Genomic DNA, 20,986 nt, shown 5'->3' with positions numbered 1-20,986 from the left:
CTGAACACCATCAGACTCTCAGAGGACAGTTTAGTTAAAAGAAAAAGTCCTGATGTTGGCAGGTCCCAACTAACTCAGGAGGATGGGTCCACAGTACCAAACAGCAGTCATGACCTCCTGAAACAAAGCACAGAAAATAAAGTTACAATAATCATATTTATTTGTGAGTATTTAAGTTACAATTCCTATTGTAGCTATTACTGCTAATAATATAAATAAATAATTGATGTTAAGGTTATGAGCAACTACAGCAAGTCCTTTACAATCTGAAGTTTTGTAAACTTCTTTGTTGCACTGTGTGATCCAAGTTTCCCCACTGATGTCATCCCAGTGTGAACTCATCACTGTGAATAAAATTGTCATAAATCTGCTATTAAAAGTTAAAACTTGTTTTATCAGCTGCACTGTATATATTTATTTTTCATTTGTAATGTTATTCTACAGTATTTTTGTACAAGATAGAAACTATACATTATTATATAATGATATGATATAGAAAGCTAATTATTATTATTACCAGTAGCAGTAATTAGCAGTAACATATCATTATCAGATACTACAACACAATTTGTAGTACTACAATATTATTCTGTCCGCTGCACAGTTACAGAATATCATACTTTTCCTCCTGTAAGCTCATTATCACGTGTTTTACTAACACACAGTTTATGTACTCACAGGTATCCATATATGGTGCTAATGTGGCAGTCTTGGGCTGGGAAACTAATAGACGTGTTGGTCAGTGTTACTGTGTGTCTATTTGAATATGAGCCAATCCTTTTTTTCATTTTTTCTCAGCACATTTGCCTACAGGATTTCGCTTCTTCCTCAATGATTGGGCAGAATGCTCTGTAACCTCCTGAAACATGCAAAGTGATGCAAATCTTTTCGGAGCACTATCAGGATGAGAACTGAGGGTCTCTGGCTATCAGTCGGAAAATCAGCTGTTGGGAGATCATATAAGCTTAGAGGAACCTCTACAGACAAGGATACTGGGTATGTATGGCTGGATAATTCTTGCATTATGAGATTTAAACAGTATTTCACATGATTTTGAATTGGTTTGTAGTTTGTAAATACGTTTGTAAAGAAGGAAATTATCTTCAGTGCACTAAAATATCAGTTTAGTCTTCCAGAAAAGGAAAACTAAGCTTCCAAAGTGCCGCTGAAACTGAGTGCATCCAGGCAACATGGACCAAACATTTCGAGCAGTAACCCGCAGCCCTGGGATTATAATCTGGAGAATTGAGGTAATTTTAATTGCTGCAGTATTGACAATTATAATATTGTAGCTGTTTAAAAAAAAATCAAAAATCAAAAATCTAATTCAGCTGTTTGTCCTGGCAGGTGATGAGCAGTGATGATTGAAGTAGTTGTTAAATCTGATGTATAGATGTGTTTGGTGAACATGAAAATAAAGACACTATGTTTTTGTTGTTGTGCAACAGAAAATGGAGCTGGTTCAAGTTCCTGAGAAATCTTACGGAAGCTTTTTTGAAGGCGACTGCTACGTGCTTCTGTTTGTAAGTCTGTGATGGCCACTGATGCACTATTACACTGTTAGATTCAAGGACTGCATATTATGTAGTTAATTCTGCTATTGGTTTTCAACACTTTTCCATTTGGTTTTGTTCTTTGAGTAGTCAGTGGTAACTAAATACTCTGATTCCTGCTATACACTACAGTCTTGACACAATTGTGCACTTCTCCAGACCCAGAAGGTGGGCAACTCTCTGTCTTATAACATCCACTACTGGATCGGCTCACAGTCCACTCAGGATGAGCAGGGTTCTGCTGCTATTTACACCGTACAGCTTGATGAATTTTTGGGCTCTTCCCCGGTTCAGTACCGAGAGGTCCAGGACCACGAATCTGACACTTTCAAGGGCTACTTCAAACAAGGAATAATGTGAGTGAATGCCAGCACAGTAGTTATTAATATAAAGTAAAAGAAACCACAACAATTATCATGCCAATATTTTTAGCTACAAGAAAGGCGGCGTTGCATCAGGCATGAGACACACTGAAACCAACACATATGATGTGAAGAGACTGCTCCATGTGAAAGGAAAGAAAAGGGTGATTGCCAAGGAGGTGAGCCATACTTCAAAGCAGTTATATAACATTACTGGACAGATTATATCTGACAGAAAGATTGCTTTATGCTTTATTCTTTCAGGTGGAGATGAGCTGGAAGAGTTTTAACCTTTCAGATGTGTTTTTGCTGGACTTGGGCAAGAACATCATTCAGTGGAACGGACCAAAGAGTAACAGACAAGAAAGGCTCAAAGTAAGATTTTATTTTTTGTGTAACAGTGCTGTTGGATGGGATACTCATACTGGAATATACATTTAAGAAGAAATAAGAAAAGCATGTGCAAAAAGGGCTTGTGATGAGTAACCTTTACCCTTACCTTAACTGTACCGGTATGGTGTAGTTACAGGTTCAGTTAATCTAAATTACTCATATTAAAATCTCTATACTCTGTGCTTTATGTATGTAATATTTAATACTTTTACTTATTTTGCCAGTTAAGTATCATTATGAAATCTGCTATGAAGAGTTGTGGGTGTGCACAGTTAAAGCTGATTTCCTTCTTCCTGCAGAGGGTTAAAGGGTTTCTGCAGGAAGAAACTAAGATACAGATGATATCATTGCAAAAGTGACTTAAACTTTTAAATCATAAAGAGCCTTTATCTAGTGAATATTTGCATATTGTAATTTTATTCTGTAGGTGATTCAGTCATATTTATTAAATAGTAAGCTCACATGTTCGGACAAGCAAACGTAGCACGATAAAAGAGGTTTCAAACAAATGCTCACAGAAAGTCTGAACTGAAAAGCAAATAACACTGATTTAAAAGTGAAGAAATACAGGTGCGCATTAAAAACACAGTTAAAAAAAAGACAAAGTACAAGGCTGGAAGTGAAGTACAGGTACATAATGTTAATTCGAATATGACTTATTTTAAAGGGGATTCTGATCTAAGAAGCACACACAAACAGTTTAACAGTTTATTTCTGCCAGGATGTCTGTTTCTGCAGTGCTCACAAAACCAACTCACATGTTTTTACATGTTTAATAGGATGTTTAAAACAAGGTTTATCTGAGGAATTGACCAAATTATATTCCAGCTTCCCAACTCTTGGACATTGCGACAGCTTGTACTTTAAAAATACTTTTGAAAATAAGATATTACTGCAGATTACGGTACTGAGTGTCCAGTATGTAGAAGTAAACTGTTACTTTGCTGTTTCTCAGGGCATGTTGCTGGCCCAAGACATCCGGGACAGAGAGAGAGGAGGTCGGGCAGAGATCAGAGTGGTGGAGGGGGAAGCTGAAAGCAGTTCTCCTCAGGCCATGGAGCTCATGACAGAGACGCTTGGAGAAAGAACCGTAGCGCTGAAGGACGGACCTCCTGATGAAGCAGTTGACCAAGAACAGAAGGGACAACTCACACTTTACCAGTGGGAAGCTCACCGACAACTGATACCATACCTATGTTAAGATTCAATTTTGCAGTATTTTATTTGTTAACGACTTTCATTTCAGGATCTCAGATGCAGACGGCCAGATGAGGGTCACAGAAGTTGCTACGAGACCACTAGTTCAGGATCTTCTTAACCATGATGTGAGCCGTTAAACAAAAACAAATATACACATTAATATTCAACCACAACAATGAGCTAGAGCTAAAACTCCATATTTACTAAAATATAATGACTTAGTTTTGTAAAATTACTACGAATAATCTTATTATTTTAGGACTCCTACATCCTGGACCAGGGAGGGGTAAAGATCTTTGTGTGGAAGGGGAAGAAAGCAAACAAAGAAGAACGACAGGCCGCTATGACCAGAGCTTTGGTGAGAAGAACTGTTAAGAGCTTTTACCTAACTGATGAAAGGTGTCATATTTATTTCCTCTGTTGTAATTGAATTGCCGTCGTAGGACTTCATTAAAGCGAAAAACTACCCGATCACTACAAATGTGGAGACAGAGAATGATGGGGCAGAGTCAGCTCTCTTCAAGCAGCTGTTCCAGAGGTGGACTGTGAAAGACCAGACTCAAGGTCTGGGAAAAGTGAACACAAAAGGAAGGATCGGTACGTGTAGCTGTGAATTCAGAGGAGGGGAAAGAAACACACACACATATAACAAAAAAGTCTTCAGATTTTAAAAGAAAACCAACATAAATACAAGTTACTTCTGATCACAGTATCTTTATAACATTGCTTTATCATCATATTTTCTTTAGCTCGTGTCACACAGGAGAAATTTGATGCTTCATTGATGCACGCCCAGCCAGAGGTTGCTGCACAAGAGAGGATGGTGGACGATGGCACAGGTCAAGTAGAGGTATAGGAATAAATTAACTTTAAATTTAACATTTTTATCAGTAATGCAGTTGCATCAAACAGTCCTCTGCATCAAAGACTCCTCCCACGTCATAAACAGTCCATCAAATGTAACAATCAGTCATTAAAAACCTAGCTAGAAGTCGAAATAATAATCTCATGGTGTCATTTGAACAGGGTTTCACAGATATGTCACCAAAAATAAATAAACAAAATATCAAAATCTCATGCTAAGTATCTAAAAAAAAGTCCTCATTCTGTGTGACAGCCTACTTTGTAAAACCAGCAATGATGACTTGATTATGCTGTAATCAGTCTCAAACCTGTGGGCCTCTTTAAACCACACAGAGTTCAGTTATTATTTGTTTATTTATTTATTTTTTAATCAGAATTAAAGAACAGGAAAGACTGCTTTCTGTCCTTCAACCACCTATTTCCCCTCCTTCTGGTGTAATTACCGGTGTAGCCTCACGGGGTCACTAACATACTTACAGATTTTAAAACTTTATATCAGGAGAAAATCAAGTACTGCTGATGCTGCTCTATGGTCTGTTTGAAGCTTTCAGCTCTTCAAATTAAACATTCATGTTGGTGATTTCACAGAGAAAGTGCAGATATTCCATGTTAATTTACTTTTGACCTGCCCAGGTGTGGAGAATTGAAAACCTTGAGCTAGCCCCTATGGACCCCCAGTGGTATGGATACCTCTATGGAGGAGACTGCTACCTGATCCTCTACACTTACTTGGTTAACAACAAGAAGTGCTACCTGCTCTATATGTGGCAGGTGAGGTCACAGTTAAAGCAATTCACAATCACACACCTAAACCTCTTTGTATGTGTCACTGTACCGTATGAGATTTGTGTCACTTGAAATTTCAGGGGCGTCATGCGACACAGGACGAGCTGGCTGCCTCGGCTTTCCAGGCTGTGAGCTTAGATCAAAAGTACAACGGAGAGCCTGTTCAAGTGAGAGTAACTATGGGCAGGGAGCCGAGACACTTCATGGCAATTTTCAAAGGAAAACTGGTTATCTTTGAAGTAAGACTCTTCTCTCAACTTACCCTTATTTCATTTGAAACATAAACACCCCACTTCTGGTTTTGTAACAGTACAGGGTAACACTTTATGATACGTGATATGGTAGGTAGAATTTCCCTAAAACTAAGTGGAATTTCAATGCATTACAATGAAATTATATTTACCTATAAATTCTCACTGTTAGATACTCTAGAATAAGAAGAGAATCATTCAGTTTTTACAACGTTATTGTTTAATGAAAAGAGTCACAAATGATACTGCAAGTAATTTAAATTACTGGTGTCTTACTTGAGCGTTTAATTTTTTTTATTGTACATTTACTCTGGTGTGCATCATGGATGTTTCACAATTCAACTGTCCTTGTATATTACATATAAAATATGAAAGGACACGGCTTTCATTGCATATAAAAATGTGCTAATAATCGTTCTCCCTTTTCTACTTATAAGAAAAAACAAGCATAGGCCCATGTGATCTTTTATACTGATGGAGCCAAATCTTAATTCATATTTTTTATTTCCAGTTAAAATTACTGCAAAATTACACGCAAACCCAGACTTGGACACAAGAGAATCAACAATAAATTATTGAATATGATATATAAATACATATATTTATGCTTTTTCATTTGCACAGTTTAATAATTTATTTGCTTTCTTTTTGTTATTTTTACACAAAAAAACCCTGCAAAGTACAACATTTAAAGTTGAAGATGGAGAAATTTTAGTTGTTCTTCCAGTAAATTACCTAATAGTATGCATTCATCAGCATTGCTTGCTCAATACTTCAAATTAGTTATGCATTAGATATAGTTATGGAAAATGACAGTATAATGTCTCCTTTCCTTTTTTATCTGTAAAAAGTTGAACTTTTACCAACTTGATGTTAAATTGTTAATTGTTAAACTACATTGTGATTATAGATGACATACATTGAAATGCTATTAAATTCTATGGGAATCACACCGTTTGTTGCTTGCCCTATTACAAAGTGCTACTCTGTACAGGATATTTTTGTTCTTCCCTTTAGGGCGGCACATCTAGAAAAGGATCTTCAGAACCTGAGCCTCCAGTGAGATTGTTCCAGGTTCACGGGACTGACCAGTTTAACACAAAAACCATTGAGGTCCCAGCCCTGGCCACCTCTCTAAACTCTAGTGATGTGTTTTTGCTCAAGAGCCAAACAGGAATGTATCTCTGGTGCGGAAAGGTAAAAGATACAACTTTATTTTAGACAGAGAAACTGACAGGCCCTTTAGAGCATTTTTGTCTCTTCTTTAATGTAATATAATTCATGATGAAAGATATCTGGAGAGAAATGTCTAACTATTTGGGGAGATTTCTTTCTTCACAGTGAGGGGTGAGTCACATTTCACACAGTATTTTAAAAAAATCATTTTTCTAAATTAAGAGAATAGTCATTTTGAACGTCTGAGTTTTGGGTGCATAGGTGAGGTCCCTTTGCCGAAAAGAGACTAATAAAAATCCCCTTCTGTCTATCACCTTTACATAGAAAATAGGAACAGATGATGGGTTCTTGCAGTAATTCAACGATGTGGCTTTACGATGAAGCTTTAAGGGCTAATGAGTAAAATATTCTTATCAAACTGATTTTTAAAGGCACCTGAACGAACAGTATTTAAGGTTTAGGTACCCTAAGGTTAGTAAGAATAACAAGCATGTAAATTTTCCCTGAATTAGAAACAGTAAAAGCAGCTGCTCCCTTGTCTGAAGGGGTTGCAACAGTGGTAGCTCCACATGTTTGATTTAGAAGAGTTTAATGGTGGATGTCCTTCCTCCAAAAAAAGAATAAAGTAATGTACAGATAGTAATTTTTGGTTTTTATTAAGATTTTAATATAAGTGTGCTGTAAGGACTGTAGAGAAATTGTTTCTCACAGTTTCGAGCTGACTAACTCAGCAGGCCCAGACAGGCCTCTGCACTTTTTGGGTGGAACCGAAAGTCAGACCTTAGCATCTCTCATCAGGGCTTATCATAGCTAAGACTCTTGTGGCTGAAGAGAATCAAATACCAAAGGAAAGAGGGCATCATTAGAAGAGTGGAGGCTGTTAAGGAAACAAATTGATGGTCAATAACCATGAATGAATATAACTGGTTGGATGCATTTTTTGAGCATATAGTATATATATACATAGTATATATATATATATATATATATATATATATATATATATATATATATATATATATATATATATATATATATATATATATATATATATATACTATGTATATATATACTATATGCTCAAAAAATGCATCCAACCAGTTATATTCATATATATATATATATATATATATATATATATATATATATATATATATATATATACTATATGCTCAAAAAATGCATCCAACCAGTTATATTCATATATATATATATATATATATATCAAATATATCAAATATATCAAATATATATATATATCAATATATATATATCAAAGTACTAGGACTGATTGGCTTTTCGGTCTGTCTGTCGGTGAGCATCTGCCCTTGCTGTGGTTTTGCTGAGTCAAACAGTTCATCTCTACCAGCTGCTGACTCAGCATTCATGAATTTCCTTCATAAGAATAACAAACATGTCACAAGATTTTCCTCATTTTCTAAAACCAGATTAAATCAAATAAAATGAACATTTTTAGCAAAATATAGGCCTATTGATGAGCTCTGGGGTCGGGGTGGCATCTTTTTGTAAACCAGGGATCAAGTGGAGATGAGAGAGCCATGGCGAAAGAGGTCAGCTCAGCAATCAGCCAGAACTCACCACGAGGCTCTGAAGAGATTATTGCAGAGGGTCAGGAGCCCATTGAATTCTGGGAACTGCTTGGGGGGAAAGCTCCCTATGCAAATGACAAGAGGTGAGGATAGTATGAACAGGTGAACCAACAGCTTCAAGTGTGACTTTTCTATATGTTTGCTTTCACTTGGTTATGTGCCATCCGCAGATTGCAGCAGGTAGTTTTGGACCATAAGCCACGCCTGTTTGAATGCTCCAATAAGACAGGGCGTTTCATTGTGACTGAGGTGACTCACTTCATACAGGATGACCTCAGCGAGGATGATGTCATGCTACTGGACACATGGGACCAGGTAGGATTTTTGACAGGTTATTAATATGAACATAACAATGAAATAAATAAACTCCACCACTTTAATCACATCCTGCTTTTTCTCCAGGTGTTTATCTGGGTCGGTAAAGACGCAAATGAGGAGGAGCGCAAAGAGGCACTGACAACCAGCCAAGAGTATCTGCAGACCCACCCGGGTGACAGAGATCCACACACCCCCATTGTCTTGATCAAGCAAGGCTTCGAGCCACCCACCTTCACTGGGTGGTTTACAGCCTGGGATCCCACCAAATGGAGTGTGAGTGTTATGCTTTTGAGCTGAAATGTGGATTTCCATTTATAATTAAAATAATCTTACAAATATTTCTCTCTTTCAGTCAGGAAAGAGCTATGAGGAGCTGAAGAAGGAGTTTGGAGATACAGCGTCACCTGTTAATGTTACTGTTGCAGTATGTAAAGTTTTATTCATTTCTCAAACTCTGTTTAGGTTAAAACTTGCAACAAAGTTCTATGTTAGCATGAAGTTTTAGCTCGTGAATTATTGAATTTAAAAGATTTAAAATTTATAGGCCTTTCCTATCATAATCTGCAGTGTGGAGTGTAGCTATATTAGACCCTCAAGTGTAGGAAACAGAAGGCAAAAGTTCAAAATATTTATTGATGATGAATCAAAATCCAAGAATCCAAACACAAAGAGCAAAGCCAGGTAAGTAACTGGGAGCACTGGGTGTGTACTGCCACAGACACACAACTAAGTGAACAACACAATAAAGAGAACAAGCAAACTGGAGCTTTAAATGGGCACAAGAGATCAGCGAAAGTGGAAACATAAGAGCAACAAGACTCAGGTGAAACTAATCAAGGACAGTGAGACAAAATAAAAATAAGGACAAAGCACAAGAGCAAAATGACTCACAAAACAAAACAAGAACTATTCTGGAGAAGACTTGACAACAATATGCAAAAGGACACTGAGGAGGCAGTGACGAACTAAAACAAGTAAATAAATATAAATGCTCTAAACATGATCAGAAACCAAACAAAATAAAGAATATGAATCCTAAAGGCCAAACAAAAGTTCATAATGAAGGTAGAAATAAGGGCCAGAACCTGCATTAATAAAGTACTGTGATTTGTATACTCAAAGATTGAGATTAATAATACAATATAAACTAAAATGTTCTTTTAATGTGATTTTCTAGGAGCAGAACGGAGGGAACAGTGTGAAAAGTTTTCAGTCTTTCCCACCTGACGATTTGAAAAACAAGCTTGCCAACGAGCTGCCAGAAGGTGTTGACCCGAAACAGAAAGAGGTATGTACGCGCATTCCCAATGTTTCCATTTCCCATCAATTCCACATTTAAGTTCAAGATTTGTACGTGTATCTGCTTATTCATTAATTTAGTGATGATTACAACCATCACCAGTAAAACTCTGCAGCTTAAAAAATAACACGTGTGCCATCACCCGCTAAACTTTGTCACCTCATTTGCAGAAATACCTCTCTGACACTGACTTCACCACCGTCTTTGGAATGACCAAAGATGAGTTTGTGAGCTTGCCGCAGTGGAAACAGCTGAAAATGAAGAAAGAAAAAGGGATGTTTTGAGATTTCTTTCAGTATTTGAAATAAGTAGTTACTGATAGAAGCCAGCTGTTGGGGTCTCTTTGTATGATCTTTCTTGCTTTTCATGTTTTTTCACTTACTAATCTTTAAAAATTTATAATCATGAGTCCATTCTGTACATTTTAGTCAAATTACTTTTTTTTTTCAAAACTTTATTTTTGTAATCTGTGCTGCCTTTATGGAGTTAACACTATTTAGGAACTCTTGTGTCAAAATCAATGAACCTAACTGAACTATGAACCACAATGGCTGTTCCCCTCTGCATGTTTGTGCAGTCGAACCCCGTAGGAGGCAACAGTTAACTCACACGTCTTATATTACGATATTTATCAGGATGTCATTTTTTAACAAATGTGATTCTTACCAGGTTCAAATAAATGATTTAAATAAGACCTCAGATAAACAACATTGCACTGTCATTTATTCAATTAATAAAACGTAAGAATGTGAAAAAGTAAGTTCATGTTTCAATAGCTTGTAGAAACACTTTCAGCAACAATGATAATCATTTTCTGTATGACTCTGTATAACTTTCCTTGTTGTGGAGGAATTTTGGCCCGATCTTCCTTACATGCGTTGCTTCAGTTCATTGAAATTTGATTGATGTTCTAGATTGATTTTTTTTTATTGTGTCCCAATATGTAAAATCTTAAGACATGGAAGATGGTGCATTTTCTTTTATCCCCATAATGGCCAATAGGATTAATAGGTTTAGAACTAAACTGAAAACTATTTATAAAGAAGAAAGTAATTAAAATGATTTACTTAGTTGCAAACATTTGTGTCACTTACTTTGAAGTTACTCATAATATGAAAGTAAAGATGACCTGATTTTCCATCTTTTGTGCAAATAAGGATGGAACACGATGTGCTCAAAATAAGTGAAGAAAACAGAAATCTCTCCATTCCTGCTTTCATTTGTAAATTGTTATCTTATGTGATTCCCAGAAATCAGTCTGAAAAAGAAAAGGCGACCTTTACCTTTAGTGTACTAAATATACAATCAGTTATACGATCGGTCATGAGTCTCCTAAAAATGAGGTGCTTAACTGATCATCAGAGATTTGAAAGATGAGCAGGCGTCAGCACGTTCCTTGATAATTAGGCTTGAATGTCAAGCTGCTTATTAAGTCATTATTTGTTTTTATTCACTTTCTCCATATTTTAAATGCAAGTTAACAGAAATGGCACAAAGCATTACTCACTCATTTTATTATGATATAAATGTATGGCATTAACATTTAAATCTGAATATCTATTTCAAAGCCAATGACAGAGCTGAAAATATTACAAACAGAAAAAAGGCATCATACATAAAAGGATGTATTTTCAGTACTTTTGTTTGAAATCAAAGAAAAAAACAAACCAATTTGGCTGCACAGCAACATGTCAAAGGTCATTTCCTTTTCTTTTTTTGTATCACCGGGAAAACCTGAAAATGAACTGTCCAGCACCTATGGATGTTGGTGTTATAATTCATTTGCCATCACCTGACTGCTCAAGAAGTGACCACAGTATCACCACACAGCACTAAAATAACAGTAACCTCCTAAACTTACATACATTTGACAGTCGATGCTACAGGTTATAAAGAACTAGCAAAAAAGTACCTCAGAGTACAAAGTCAACAACCTGTATTAAAACCAAAAATGATACACAGCTAAATGCAGCAACTTCAACATAACCCGTGCAGATTTATTGTTCTGCTTCTGTCTTCTACAAGAGATCCATTTATCAATATATGCTTTTCTAATCATTAAAGTCCAGCCTGATATGTTCAAAACTTTAATTATTTGTCGACTTTGTTAAATCGACTTTGTAAACTGGGGAATAAAAGAATGATACATTGTCTACAAAATAAACTGACACTGAAAATCCCTTTTAAAAAGTATTTGTAACAGCAAATAAGACATATTATTCATTACATGTAGTTGATAGTATTGCATGCAAACACACTCAAATGACACAAACTTGTGTGCATTTTGGAAATCAGTATACATTCATAGGTGCTCGTGCAGGCTACGGATCATAGATGAAGTGAGGAGTCTACTTTTGATTCTGGCACAATTTTTAAAAAAAAAGAAAGTAAAAAGGCATTAAAAATGTTACATACAAAGTGTTTTACAGCAATGAAAGACATCTGAAGAGGCAAAGTTCAGCAAGTTCCACTGCGAATGTGCAAACATGCAGCATGTCCTTGCAGCCAGACAAAAAAAAAATCCAGCCTGCAGTGGTCAGCTCGTCAGGTCTGGCTGACACATTTGGTTAAAAAAGGGAATGTTGGCTTTAATGTAATCTGACAAATAAATGTCACAATATAAGAACTTTAAAAAGTGCAAATGCAGCCAAATCCATTTTCTATTTTTTTTTAATAAAAACACAAAAATTTTAAGACTTTGAGGCTTTGAATAAATGAACTGCCTATTTGAAATCACCAGACTTCCAAGTCCAAGAAAAACATGAGAGAAACCAGCAACACAGCCTGATCAAAATCCTTATGATCAAATTTAAGTTAACAATAACTTCACAGAAAAAAAACCTCTGTGTTTGTAATGTCTTCTTCTGGTTGAAGCTAAAACAGCTGCTGTGGAGATTCTTACCGAGACAGATAAATCGTGACTTTTGTCTTGACTGCTTCTTGTGTATAAAATATCCTTCTTAAAATCAAAAAGGTAAACAGTCAAAGCAACATGGAGTATGTTCCATGTATTGCAACGTGCATTAAAAAAAGGAAAAACCCAAACACTTACGACAGACTTGAATTAAATGATTGGCAAATAACATAAAGTAGTCAGCGAAATTTCAGCTTTTAAACCTGAGATCGTTCAGCACTATTTTTAAAAATGTAACTTCTACTACAATGTATCATAACTAGGGCTCTAACTAATCTTTTCAACTTTTCCTTATAGATTAAGCTGCCAATTATTTCCACAGTTATTCTACTAATCATTTTCTCATAAAATGTCAAACTATTGACTAGCAACATCTAATACATCTAATCTCAACTGATTTTTGTAAGAACAGAAATGTCTAACTTCAAATAAAAATGCTGCTGGATTTTATCAAGTTATGAACTATTTTATCTCTGACCTTACTCAGTAGTAGATGAAACATAAATTTAAGACAAAATGCAGCTTTCATTGTTTTTGGTGCCTTCGACCTCACTGTTGAGGGCGTCTCCATTATTAGGCAGGCTCTTCTTTGTGTTCTCTGCATCGTGGGGCAGCTCCAAACTGTCTCCGTCACCTGGAAAGATCCTGTCCTGCTCTGGAGTCTCATCGAATGCATCCTTGTAGGCACTTATGCTGTCCGAGTCGTTTTCATCCAGCAGGGGATCTTGTCCATCTGCTGCCCCGTTTTCATAAGGTCTCTGGTGGACCCCATCCTCAGCGACCAGGCTGCCCAGTGCAAGAGAAGGCTGGTGACACATGGGCTTATTTACCATTCGCCATTGCTTCTCCTCTGTGCCCTCACTCTGTCCTCTTTGCACTGCAGCTCCCAATTCATCTTTGCTGCTGTGAGAGGAGGAGCTCTCGACTTTGTTGGCATCATTTCTTATTTTGTGTCCCTGCATTGTTGCTTTAGCCATCTCACCTGGTCCTGATAGTTTGTTATTCCCTTCCTGCAAGGTGTAAAAAAAGAAAAGCATAAGCAGTGCTCATTCATAGAAAATATAATTACAGTGTTTTTTTAATGATCTTGAGCCATCAATCATCTCTTTTTGGAAGGAAAACAGGAAATATGTGCAGTAATTTATTGAAATGTGTAAACATACAAATAAAGTATATAAGACACAAACAAAAAGGATTTTGGCTGCCTTTTGTTTTTGCCTCTTTGAGAACCATCTTGTTGGTGCAAAAATATTGTCTTATGCCCCCAAAAGGTGTCACGTTTGGCTTTTTCTGTACATTTTAACTAAATAAATCAGAACAAATGTTTAAAAATGAACTAAAATTGTTGTCTGTTATGTGTAGTCACAGCACTGGTTAATCCCTTGAGTTAGGTGTCTTTTTTAAGCTTGAATGAGTCATAGGTAAGTATTAAACTGCTTAACAACAACAACAAAAAACAAATCAAAAATGTCTGTCTCCTTGGAAGCAAAATATAAATAAATGAGGAGTGGCCCCAAGACTTTTGCACAACATTGTATATTTTAAAGCTATCTTAAGAATTTTTATTCCTACTCTCCACTCAGCTAACACTATCTAAACAGAGAAGATAAGAAAAGCAAGAAGTCAGACTCTTGAAGAAGAGCATTACCATCAAGTCCAGGTTTAAAGTAGAATAACCTGTGCAGACTCCTGATTGTCCTTCACACTAGACACTCAGCATAATTAAGTGGGGTACCAGGCTAGAGGTCAAGTGATCAGACTCTTTTCACCATGAAAAATGAAGAGATTACTCCAAAACGTGTTATGCACCACCACAAATTGTTTTTATAAGGACAACACAAGAATGGACGAGGCGTGGAAGTTTCAGGAGTGGAAAATGAGTAACAGTAATTGAAACAATTGATTGTGCCAGTCTCAACAAATGTGGCTTGGATACTTAAGTACTTCTGTACTTTTCTAACTTCTTCATTTCGTTTTCAGGGCTTTTTTCCCAGAAAGACGAGACTCAGTTGCTAAAACCCTTAAGGACAAAACTAAACCACAACACACAGAAAATCTTGTATGCCCAGGCCTGCCGTGTCTCCGGGTTACACACCCAGAAAAAAACAAAACAACGACATAGCATCGCCATCATTCATATTCACGAGCGATCACACGCCTGACAGACTGTTGCGCAATAGGTTCCCTTTACATCTTTATAAACAAATTCGGAGCCTCTGCAAGCTTACATAAACGGTCTCACTTTACCTCTTTTAATCTTTCCACTTCTTGCATCAAAGAGTGCACCATGCTCTCCAGTTTCCTTTTGGCCTCCCTCTCTCGCTCCAACTCCTACAAATGTAAAGAGACAGCAGCAGCTCGTTAGTGTCACAATCTGTTGTAATCACAAACAACGAACTTTACTTACACACACACACACACACACACACACACACACACACACACACACACACACACACACACACACACACACACATTTCTAAGAGACTTTAAGACTTTACTTCGTGTTTTGGCTCGACCTGGACTTACCAAACTAGCCTGTCCAGCTTCTCTCTGGGCTTCAGCCAGCAGCTCCTCTACACCCTCCAGCGTGTCCTGCAGGACGTCCACCTGGAACAACAGAGCCTCTCGCTCGACCTCCAGCCCACGCAGCTCTTGCACAGCCTCTTCATAGCTGGCCTGCAGCTCTAGCTATATCACAAAGTTACACGGTAACAGATCAGTGTAGGCAACTTCAGGAGAATGCATGCCAGTCAGTGGGAGTGCTCGTTGAGCTCTCAGAGGCAACAATCTGTGGGAGGCCTCCTGTGGTAGCGTGACAATGCCTCCCTATGTAAAGGAATATGCTTCACTGCTGTGATTTATTACTGTGAGCACAGCCTTCAATAGCAGTAAACATCATTATATTTATAGCAACAATAAGGAGGATAATGGTGAGAAATCGTTACCATTTCTGGTAGTCCCATGAAGAGGTCCTGCTCAGATTGCTGAAAGGAAAACAAATAATTTTAATAAAAAACATTTGAGTATTTTGAGTTAAAATCAGCACAAAGCAGTTTAAATGAGGCATACTGGATCCTCTCCTGTTGGTCCCCTTTAACTCAAACACGAACGATGACCTTAAAATTTAAAGTTACACAAATTCAGTTATTATAAGCATCAAAATAAACTTTACTGCATCTTACAAAAGGTAGCTTTGATTATTTGTCCACTTTATTCATACGTGTCTCTTACAGGAGTTTGTTACTTATATTTATAAATCAATTAATGCCGACAGCTGCTGTCAAACACGTGTAAATGACTTAATACTGAATGGAAAATAAACATTGTAAATGTTTTCCCTTCAATTCATACCATGCCAAGTCATAACACGGTCATCTCGGGGCACTTTACAAAGTCAGGTCAACAACTTACATAATGAAGACAGAAATGTTCCCTTTAGGAAGCTCTTGGCCGCAGTAGGAAAGGAAATGCCTCCTTAACAGGAAGAAATCTCTGCCAGAAGCACTTCTGTTTCCGCATTTAATATTGTGGCCATTTTCCCATAACTGATAGGCTTTTTACATAATTGATGACGCAGACAAAAGCTCTGCTCTAGTTGGGAGTTATTAGACTGATCTCCTGACCAAAAGGATCCCATTAAGAAAAACATACACAAACAAATTTAAAATCATAACTCAACTCAATGTAGCTGCTTCAGTTTCTGGGTCCTGGGAATGTGTAGCCTTGCAGTCACCCTGTCAGTTACCGAGTAGAAATACAACCATCTCGGTTTTTACAAAATATCTAGTTAACCTGTGACTTTTTTATTTTAATAATAATCTTTTAAAACTGGGTTAGTCATGCTGTACAACATGCTTTCGGAGCTTTCAGATAGACGAGTTTGTTTAGTACAAGTTTAACTGAACTAGTAAAAATAAGGAAGCCATAAAAACACGAGATATCGCCATTTATTGCTGTACTAAAAGTTCAGAAGCAAACCATCTTCTGCAATTTGGAAAGTACAATTTCATGGTTTTACTGCTCCCGTCACTACTGGCAGTCACACGGTTTTCATTTCAAACATTTCTCTCCTAACTACAAAGAAAGACCCAGATATTTACAGATATCAACAGCTGTTTAAAAAACAATTTCATTTACTTTATAAATCCAGTGCCAGAGATGTCAGCAGGATCCACAAACTAATCCTCAAGCCTGGACCCATCATTGGCCGGAATTTGGAGGCATTCGAGTCAGTTAGAGACCGTAAGTCAGTGATCAAACTGCTCTCTGTCATGGACAACTCATCATACCCACTTTGCTCCACACTTCTGACCCAGCAGAGCTCCTTCTCACTGCCATAACAACTCAGGAAATCATTCCCATCATTCTCTATAAAGCTGTATAATAACTCCTCGTTCTATGACAGGTGGTCACACCTGTCCGACATGTGATTCCACACATATTTCTATTATTACCTTCATGCACTTATAGCATACATATTATGTACTAATGCAGTTTGCATTACTCTTCCACAATGCCAGTCCTGCTCTTACCATTTTAAACTGTCTTCATATTTACTTGTACTTGTTATATTATGAGAGAAAGTTTTTCCATTCTATCATAGTATAAGATCTTTACTAGACCCCTGTAGCACTTTAACTTTGTTAAATATTGTAGGCTGCATTATTTTTATTCTTCATCTTGCTGCTGTAACATAATCATTTTTCTTGTGGATCTATAAAGTAGATATCCATCTATCCACTTTTTGGCACGACTGACCATAACTAGACACCACTCTGTGTCACAAGGCACAAACCTAAAAACGCCAAAACACAGACTTAACAATGTGGTGTATGCTGTACAGTGCAGCGAGGAATGCCCAGACCTCTACATTGGAGAGACCAAACAGCCACTTCACAAGCGCATGGCACAACACAGAAGAGCCACCTCCACAGGACAAGACTCAGCAGTCCATCTGCATCTTAAGGATAAAGGACACTCTTTCGAGGATGCCAATGTTCACGTTTTGGACAGAGAGGACAGATGGTTTGAAAGAGGAGTGAAAGAAGTCATCTATGTCCACTGTGAGCGACCATCTTTGAACAGAGGCGGGGGTTTACGACACCAACTCTCTGCCATCTATAAGCCAGTTTTGAGATCCCTTCCCAGATGCCTTAACGCCCACTCACATCCTGGGCCATCTGACCTCAGGAATTCGCATGATAAGGTGGGGCCAGGTTTCACAATGAACACACCCGAAACTCTGGCTGATTGGGACCCACACCCAGTTTCACACCTTGGCTCAGGCGATTAGAGGATCATCAGGGGGTCCTTTTGTCCTCTGTGGGGGGTCACTCCCACTAGGTTTATATCTGGGACTCTCCACCATTTGACCTTAGAATTGAAGAAGCTTCTCGGATGAGAGGTGAAACGTCTTCAAGTAACTTAAAGAAGTCCAGACGCCTTTCTTTGCAAGCTCCTTTGAGTACAAACCTTTAGACTCTCGGCCTATGCAAGCGTCTCATCCCAGAGGTATTAGGTAGCACTGCGTGTCCATCACATATATAATGTTGTAACACTGAGACAACAATGAGTTCATCTCATCGAGTGTCAGTTTTTATGCTAGCTACTACCTGGCTGTCACTCCTCCTCTTCAGGGTGCTCGCTCTGCTGTCGCTTCTTGTCACACGTCTGGAGGAGCTGTCAGTCTGATGAGAAGACGAAAACACATCTCAGGCGGAGTCTGAGCATCACCATCATCATCATCATCATCATCACCTCATCATCATGAGCCACAACAACAAAACAACGAACAGCTAACAGCGGTAACGCCGAGGAAGTGAAGTGAAGTGAAGCGACGGGCCTGACGACTGCTCCGTTTACCCTAGCCGTCTGTTTATTTTAAGTGTTGAACAAATTAAAAACACCAAACTTATTCGGTTATTTAAAACAGCTGTGACGTTTGACACTAACGTTAACGACGCCGTGATTTTTGTCCTCTCACCTCTTTAATAATACTGCGCAGAGACTCGTCCTCGCTCATTCCCCGAGAAAACGAGCGCTTCTTCGGTGAACCACTGCTGTCCAGCGTGACCGAGTGCATGTTGTACGCGTTATATTACGTTTTTCTTTATATAAGAGACACCTCCGGGCTCTCTGGCTGAAGTGGTGTTTTTTACGTGTTTCCTACGCAGCTACAGGGAGCTACACCCAGGCCCTGATCTACGGAAAGCCGCAGGGACCAAACCGTGTTTAACGCCGCCCTCGCTCCGCCCACTCTCTCTGAACAGTCAAATATCCGTCTTTTTAGGGAGACATGGGTCACGTTTGTGGCTGTGGGGGGGTTCAAATATGACTTTTGGTTTGTTGTAAAGTTAAGGGATAGCATTCTGGTGCATGGCTGGAATTAATCAGTGAAAAAAGCCTGCCGTTTTTTTAGTAAAGTTATAGGTACTTTTACAAACGTGACCAGAACAATGAAAAGTGAGGTTTAACAGGACTTTTCCTGTGAGAAAATAAGAAATCCCTTTTATTCAGTAGCTTATAGAGCAACTTTTGGAAGCAGTGACTTGAAGTAATATTTTTTTGTATGATTTTATCAGTCTCACATCATTGTGGACGACTTTATGACCCATTCTTCTTTACAGCGTTGCTTCAGTTCATTTCATTTATCTTAATGTCTCTTAAGATCTCACCAAAGCCATTTACTGCTTCTGTGCTTGGGATTATTGTCCAGTTGCATTACCCACATTGGGCCAAGCTTTTTAGCTGTTAGACATGTGGCCTCACAATTGAGTATACTTTGGTATAAAGAATAGTTAATGACTGCAAATATCTTTTAGCTGCAAAACAAGCCAAACTCATTACCCTTCCACCACAATGCTTGACAGCTGGTATGAGGTGTTTGTGCAAATATGCTGTGTTTGGCTTTCTGCAAATGTGATGCTGTGAATTATGGTCAAAAACCTACACTTTGGTCTTGTCTATCCAAAGGACATTGTTTCAGAAGTCTTGAGGTTTGTTCAGATGCAACTTTGCAAACATAAACTGTGTTGCCATGTTCATTTATGAGAGAAGACGCTTTCTTATTCTTATTATTTTCTTATTTAATTACGAATTGAAAATGATGAACTTGGTCAATCATAAGTCATTTGGCTCAGAATAGTAAGGATTTCTACCACTTACAGACTCTGAAAACCACATACTTTTATTCCAATAAACTGGAACTAATCTGAGAACACAGACAGCAATGCTTCTTTACAGAGATAAGCCAACTCCCGCACTACTCAACCTTGACAGCAACTTTTATTGATTAAGCTGTCAATTTAACCTTTTCTTTGTCTTTTCACTCTACTTGCATATAGTGATTTTTGCCTTGTCATGGTGTGAAAACACAGGTTTCTGACAAAGTTAACCTCCACAAGACCTGGATGCTGAAACTGAAGTGTTTGTACAACTTTACAAACCAAACTATTTGACAGCTGAAGAACTTAAGATGGCAGTCAATACATGACAAAGCAAAGTTTTTTTGTTTTGTCTTATTGTTGTTGTTGTTGTTTAACATGTGTTACTTATCATTTAAACAAAGGGTGAAAGAGGAAGTGGAGAAAAAGTGAACAACTGCAACAGGAAATGAGGAAACAGTTCAAACCCCCTAAATATAAAATGATATTTACACAGTGTATGACTCAAAAGCTGTATTTATTTATTTAGGACAGTGCATGTTAATGAACATAAATGTAAAAAAAAAATTACATGAATGTAAACATACCAGATTATAGCCAAAGGCTAATTTCCATCTGTTGTCCTTAAGCATAAAAATAGACATAATTCATAAAAATTCATCATTCATTCATAATAAAAACTCCATCACCAAACTTACACATACACACCATTCTGTTCCCAAATAAAACATTAAAACTATACAACTTATACATGATCACACACTGTTATTCATCCCAGAGATGTGTGTTTATTGCACACAGATGATCATGACATAGTCTCATATCTTGATACAGGGTTTCTATAATTGTAGGCAAATGTAGTAATATATCAGCCTACGCACTGGTTAAATAGAAATGTTCATACAACTTCCTTCACCTTTAAGGTGATTGACTGAATACAAAATCTGCACATTGCTCTCATGCAGCGGACCAGACCCTCAGTTTGGAGCAAAAACTCCAAACCAGGTTTAAATTTTTCCTTGAGCTTTCCTCTGAACTGTAGTTTGTCACTGCGTAGCAACAGTGAGGACTGCTTACTGTAGACTCAGTGCTG

The 20,986-nt window shown here is 37.6% G+C and overlaps 2 protein-coding genes across 4 annotated transcripts; one reads left to right on the top strand and one right to left on the bottom strand.

Moving 5' to 3' along the window:
* The first annotated feature begins 937 nt into the window (after positions 1 to 937).
* avil (advillin) lies at positions 938 to 10,804 on the top strand. 3 transcript variants are annotated; one of them, XM_085273751.1, is made up of 20 exons: positions 938 to 996; positions 1,124 to 1,250; positions 1,449 to 1,523; positions 1,713 to 1,909; positions 1,986 to 2,094; positions 2,180 to 2,290; positions 3,264 to 3,469; positions 3,555 to 3,633; positions 3,768 to 3,866; positions 3,952 to 4,105; positions 4,258 to 4,358; positions 5,006 to 5,143; positions 5,239 to 5,397; positions 6,427 to 6,606; positions 8,121 to 8,278; positions 8,366 to 8,510; positions 8,598 to 8,786; positions 8,866 to 8,937; positions 9,691 to 9,801; positions 9,984 to 10,804. In XM_085273751.1, the coding sequence occupies exons 2-20, from the start codon at positions 1,191 to 1,193 to the stop codon at positions 10,095 to 10,097; spliced, it is 2,457 nt and encodes an 818-aa protein (XP_085129877.1). In that variant the 5' UTR covers positions 938 to 996; positions 1,124 to 1,190; the 3' UTR covers positions 10,098 to 10,804. The 3 variants fall into 3 exon arrangements, with proteins under 3 accessions (XP_085129877.1, XP_085129879.1, XP_085129878.1); XM_085273753.1 differs by having other exon boundaries at positions 942 to 996; positions 1,129 to 1,250; XM_085273752.1 differs by having other exon boundaries at positions 948 to 1,250.
* A 506-nt stretch (positions 10,805 to 11,310) lies between these two features.
* On the bottom strand, positions 11,311 to 18,943 carry LOC146574253 (uncharacterized). The gene is made up of 6 exons (XM_085273750.1): positions 18,714 to 18,943; positions 18,343 to 18,417; positions 15,676 to 15,714; positions 15,257 to 15,418; positions 14,975 to 15,058; positions 11,311 to 13,737 (listed from the first exon to the last, which is right to left on the bottom strand). The coding sequence occupies exons 1-6, from the start codon at positions 18,810 to 18,812 to the stop codon at positions 13,234 to 13,236; spliced, it is 963 nt and encodes a 320-aa protein (XP_085129876.1). The 5' UTR covers positions 18,813 to 18,943; the 3' UTR covers positions 11,311 to 13,233.
* Between the last annotated feature and the right edge of the window lie 2,043 nt (positions 18,944 to 20,986).

Source organism: Mchenga conophoros, linkage group LG5 (genome assembly GCF_057382185.1).
Source record: "Mchenga conophoros isolate Kocher_MC1m ecotype Shallow Benthic linkage group LG5, M_conophoros_male_GT1.1, whole genome shotgun sequence".
In the NCBI taxonomy this organism is placed as follows: domain Eukaryota; kingdom Metazoa; phylum Chordata; class Actinopteri; order Cichliformes; family Cichlidae; genus Mchenga; species Mchenga conophoros.
This window is presented reverse-complemented; position numbering and strand designations above follow the sequence as displayed.

What these genes read in the sequence shown, in the direction of transcription:
- LOC146574253 (XM_085273750.1), bottom strand. Translation starts at nt 18,812, where the DNA reads ATGCACTCGGTCACGCTGGACAGCAGTGGTTCACCGAAGAAGCGCTCG. An exon ending in AAGCTGGACAGGCTAGTTTG is followed by an intron (nt 15,059 to 15,256) that starts GTAAGTCCAGGT and finishes TTACATTTGTAG; the next exon opens with GAGTTGGAGCGAGAGAGGGA. An exon ending in AAGTGGAAAGATTAAAAGAG is followed by an intron (nt 13,738 to 14,974) that starts GTAAAGTGAGAC and finishes TACACCTTGCAG; the next exon opens with GAAGGGAATAACAAACTATC.
- avil (XM_085273751.1), top strand. Translation starts at nt 1,191, where the DNA reads ATGGACCAAACATTTCGAGCAGTAACCCGCAGCCCTGGGATTATAATC. An exon ending in AAAGGGTGATTGCCAAGGAG is followed by an intron (nt 2,095 to 2,179) that starts GTGAGCCATACT and finishes TTATTCTTTCAG; the next exon opens with GTGGAGATGAGCTGGAAGAG. An exon ending in ATGGCACAGGTCAAGTAGAG is followed by an intron (nt 4,359 to 5,005) that starts GTATAGGAATAA and finishes TGACCTGCCCAG; the next exon opens with GTGTGGAGAATTGAAAACCT.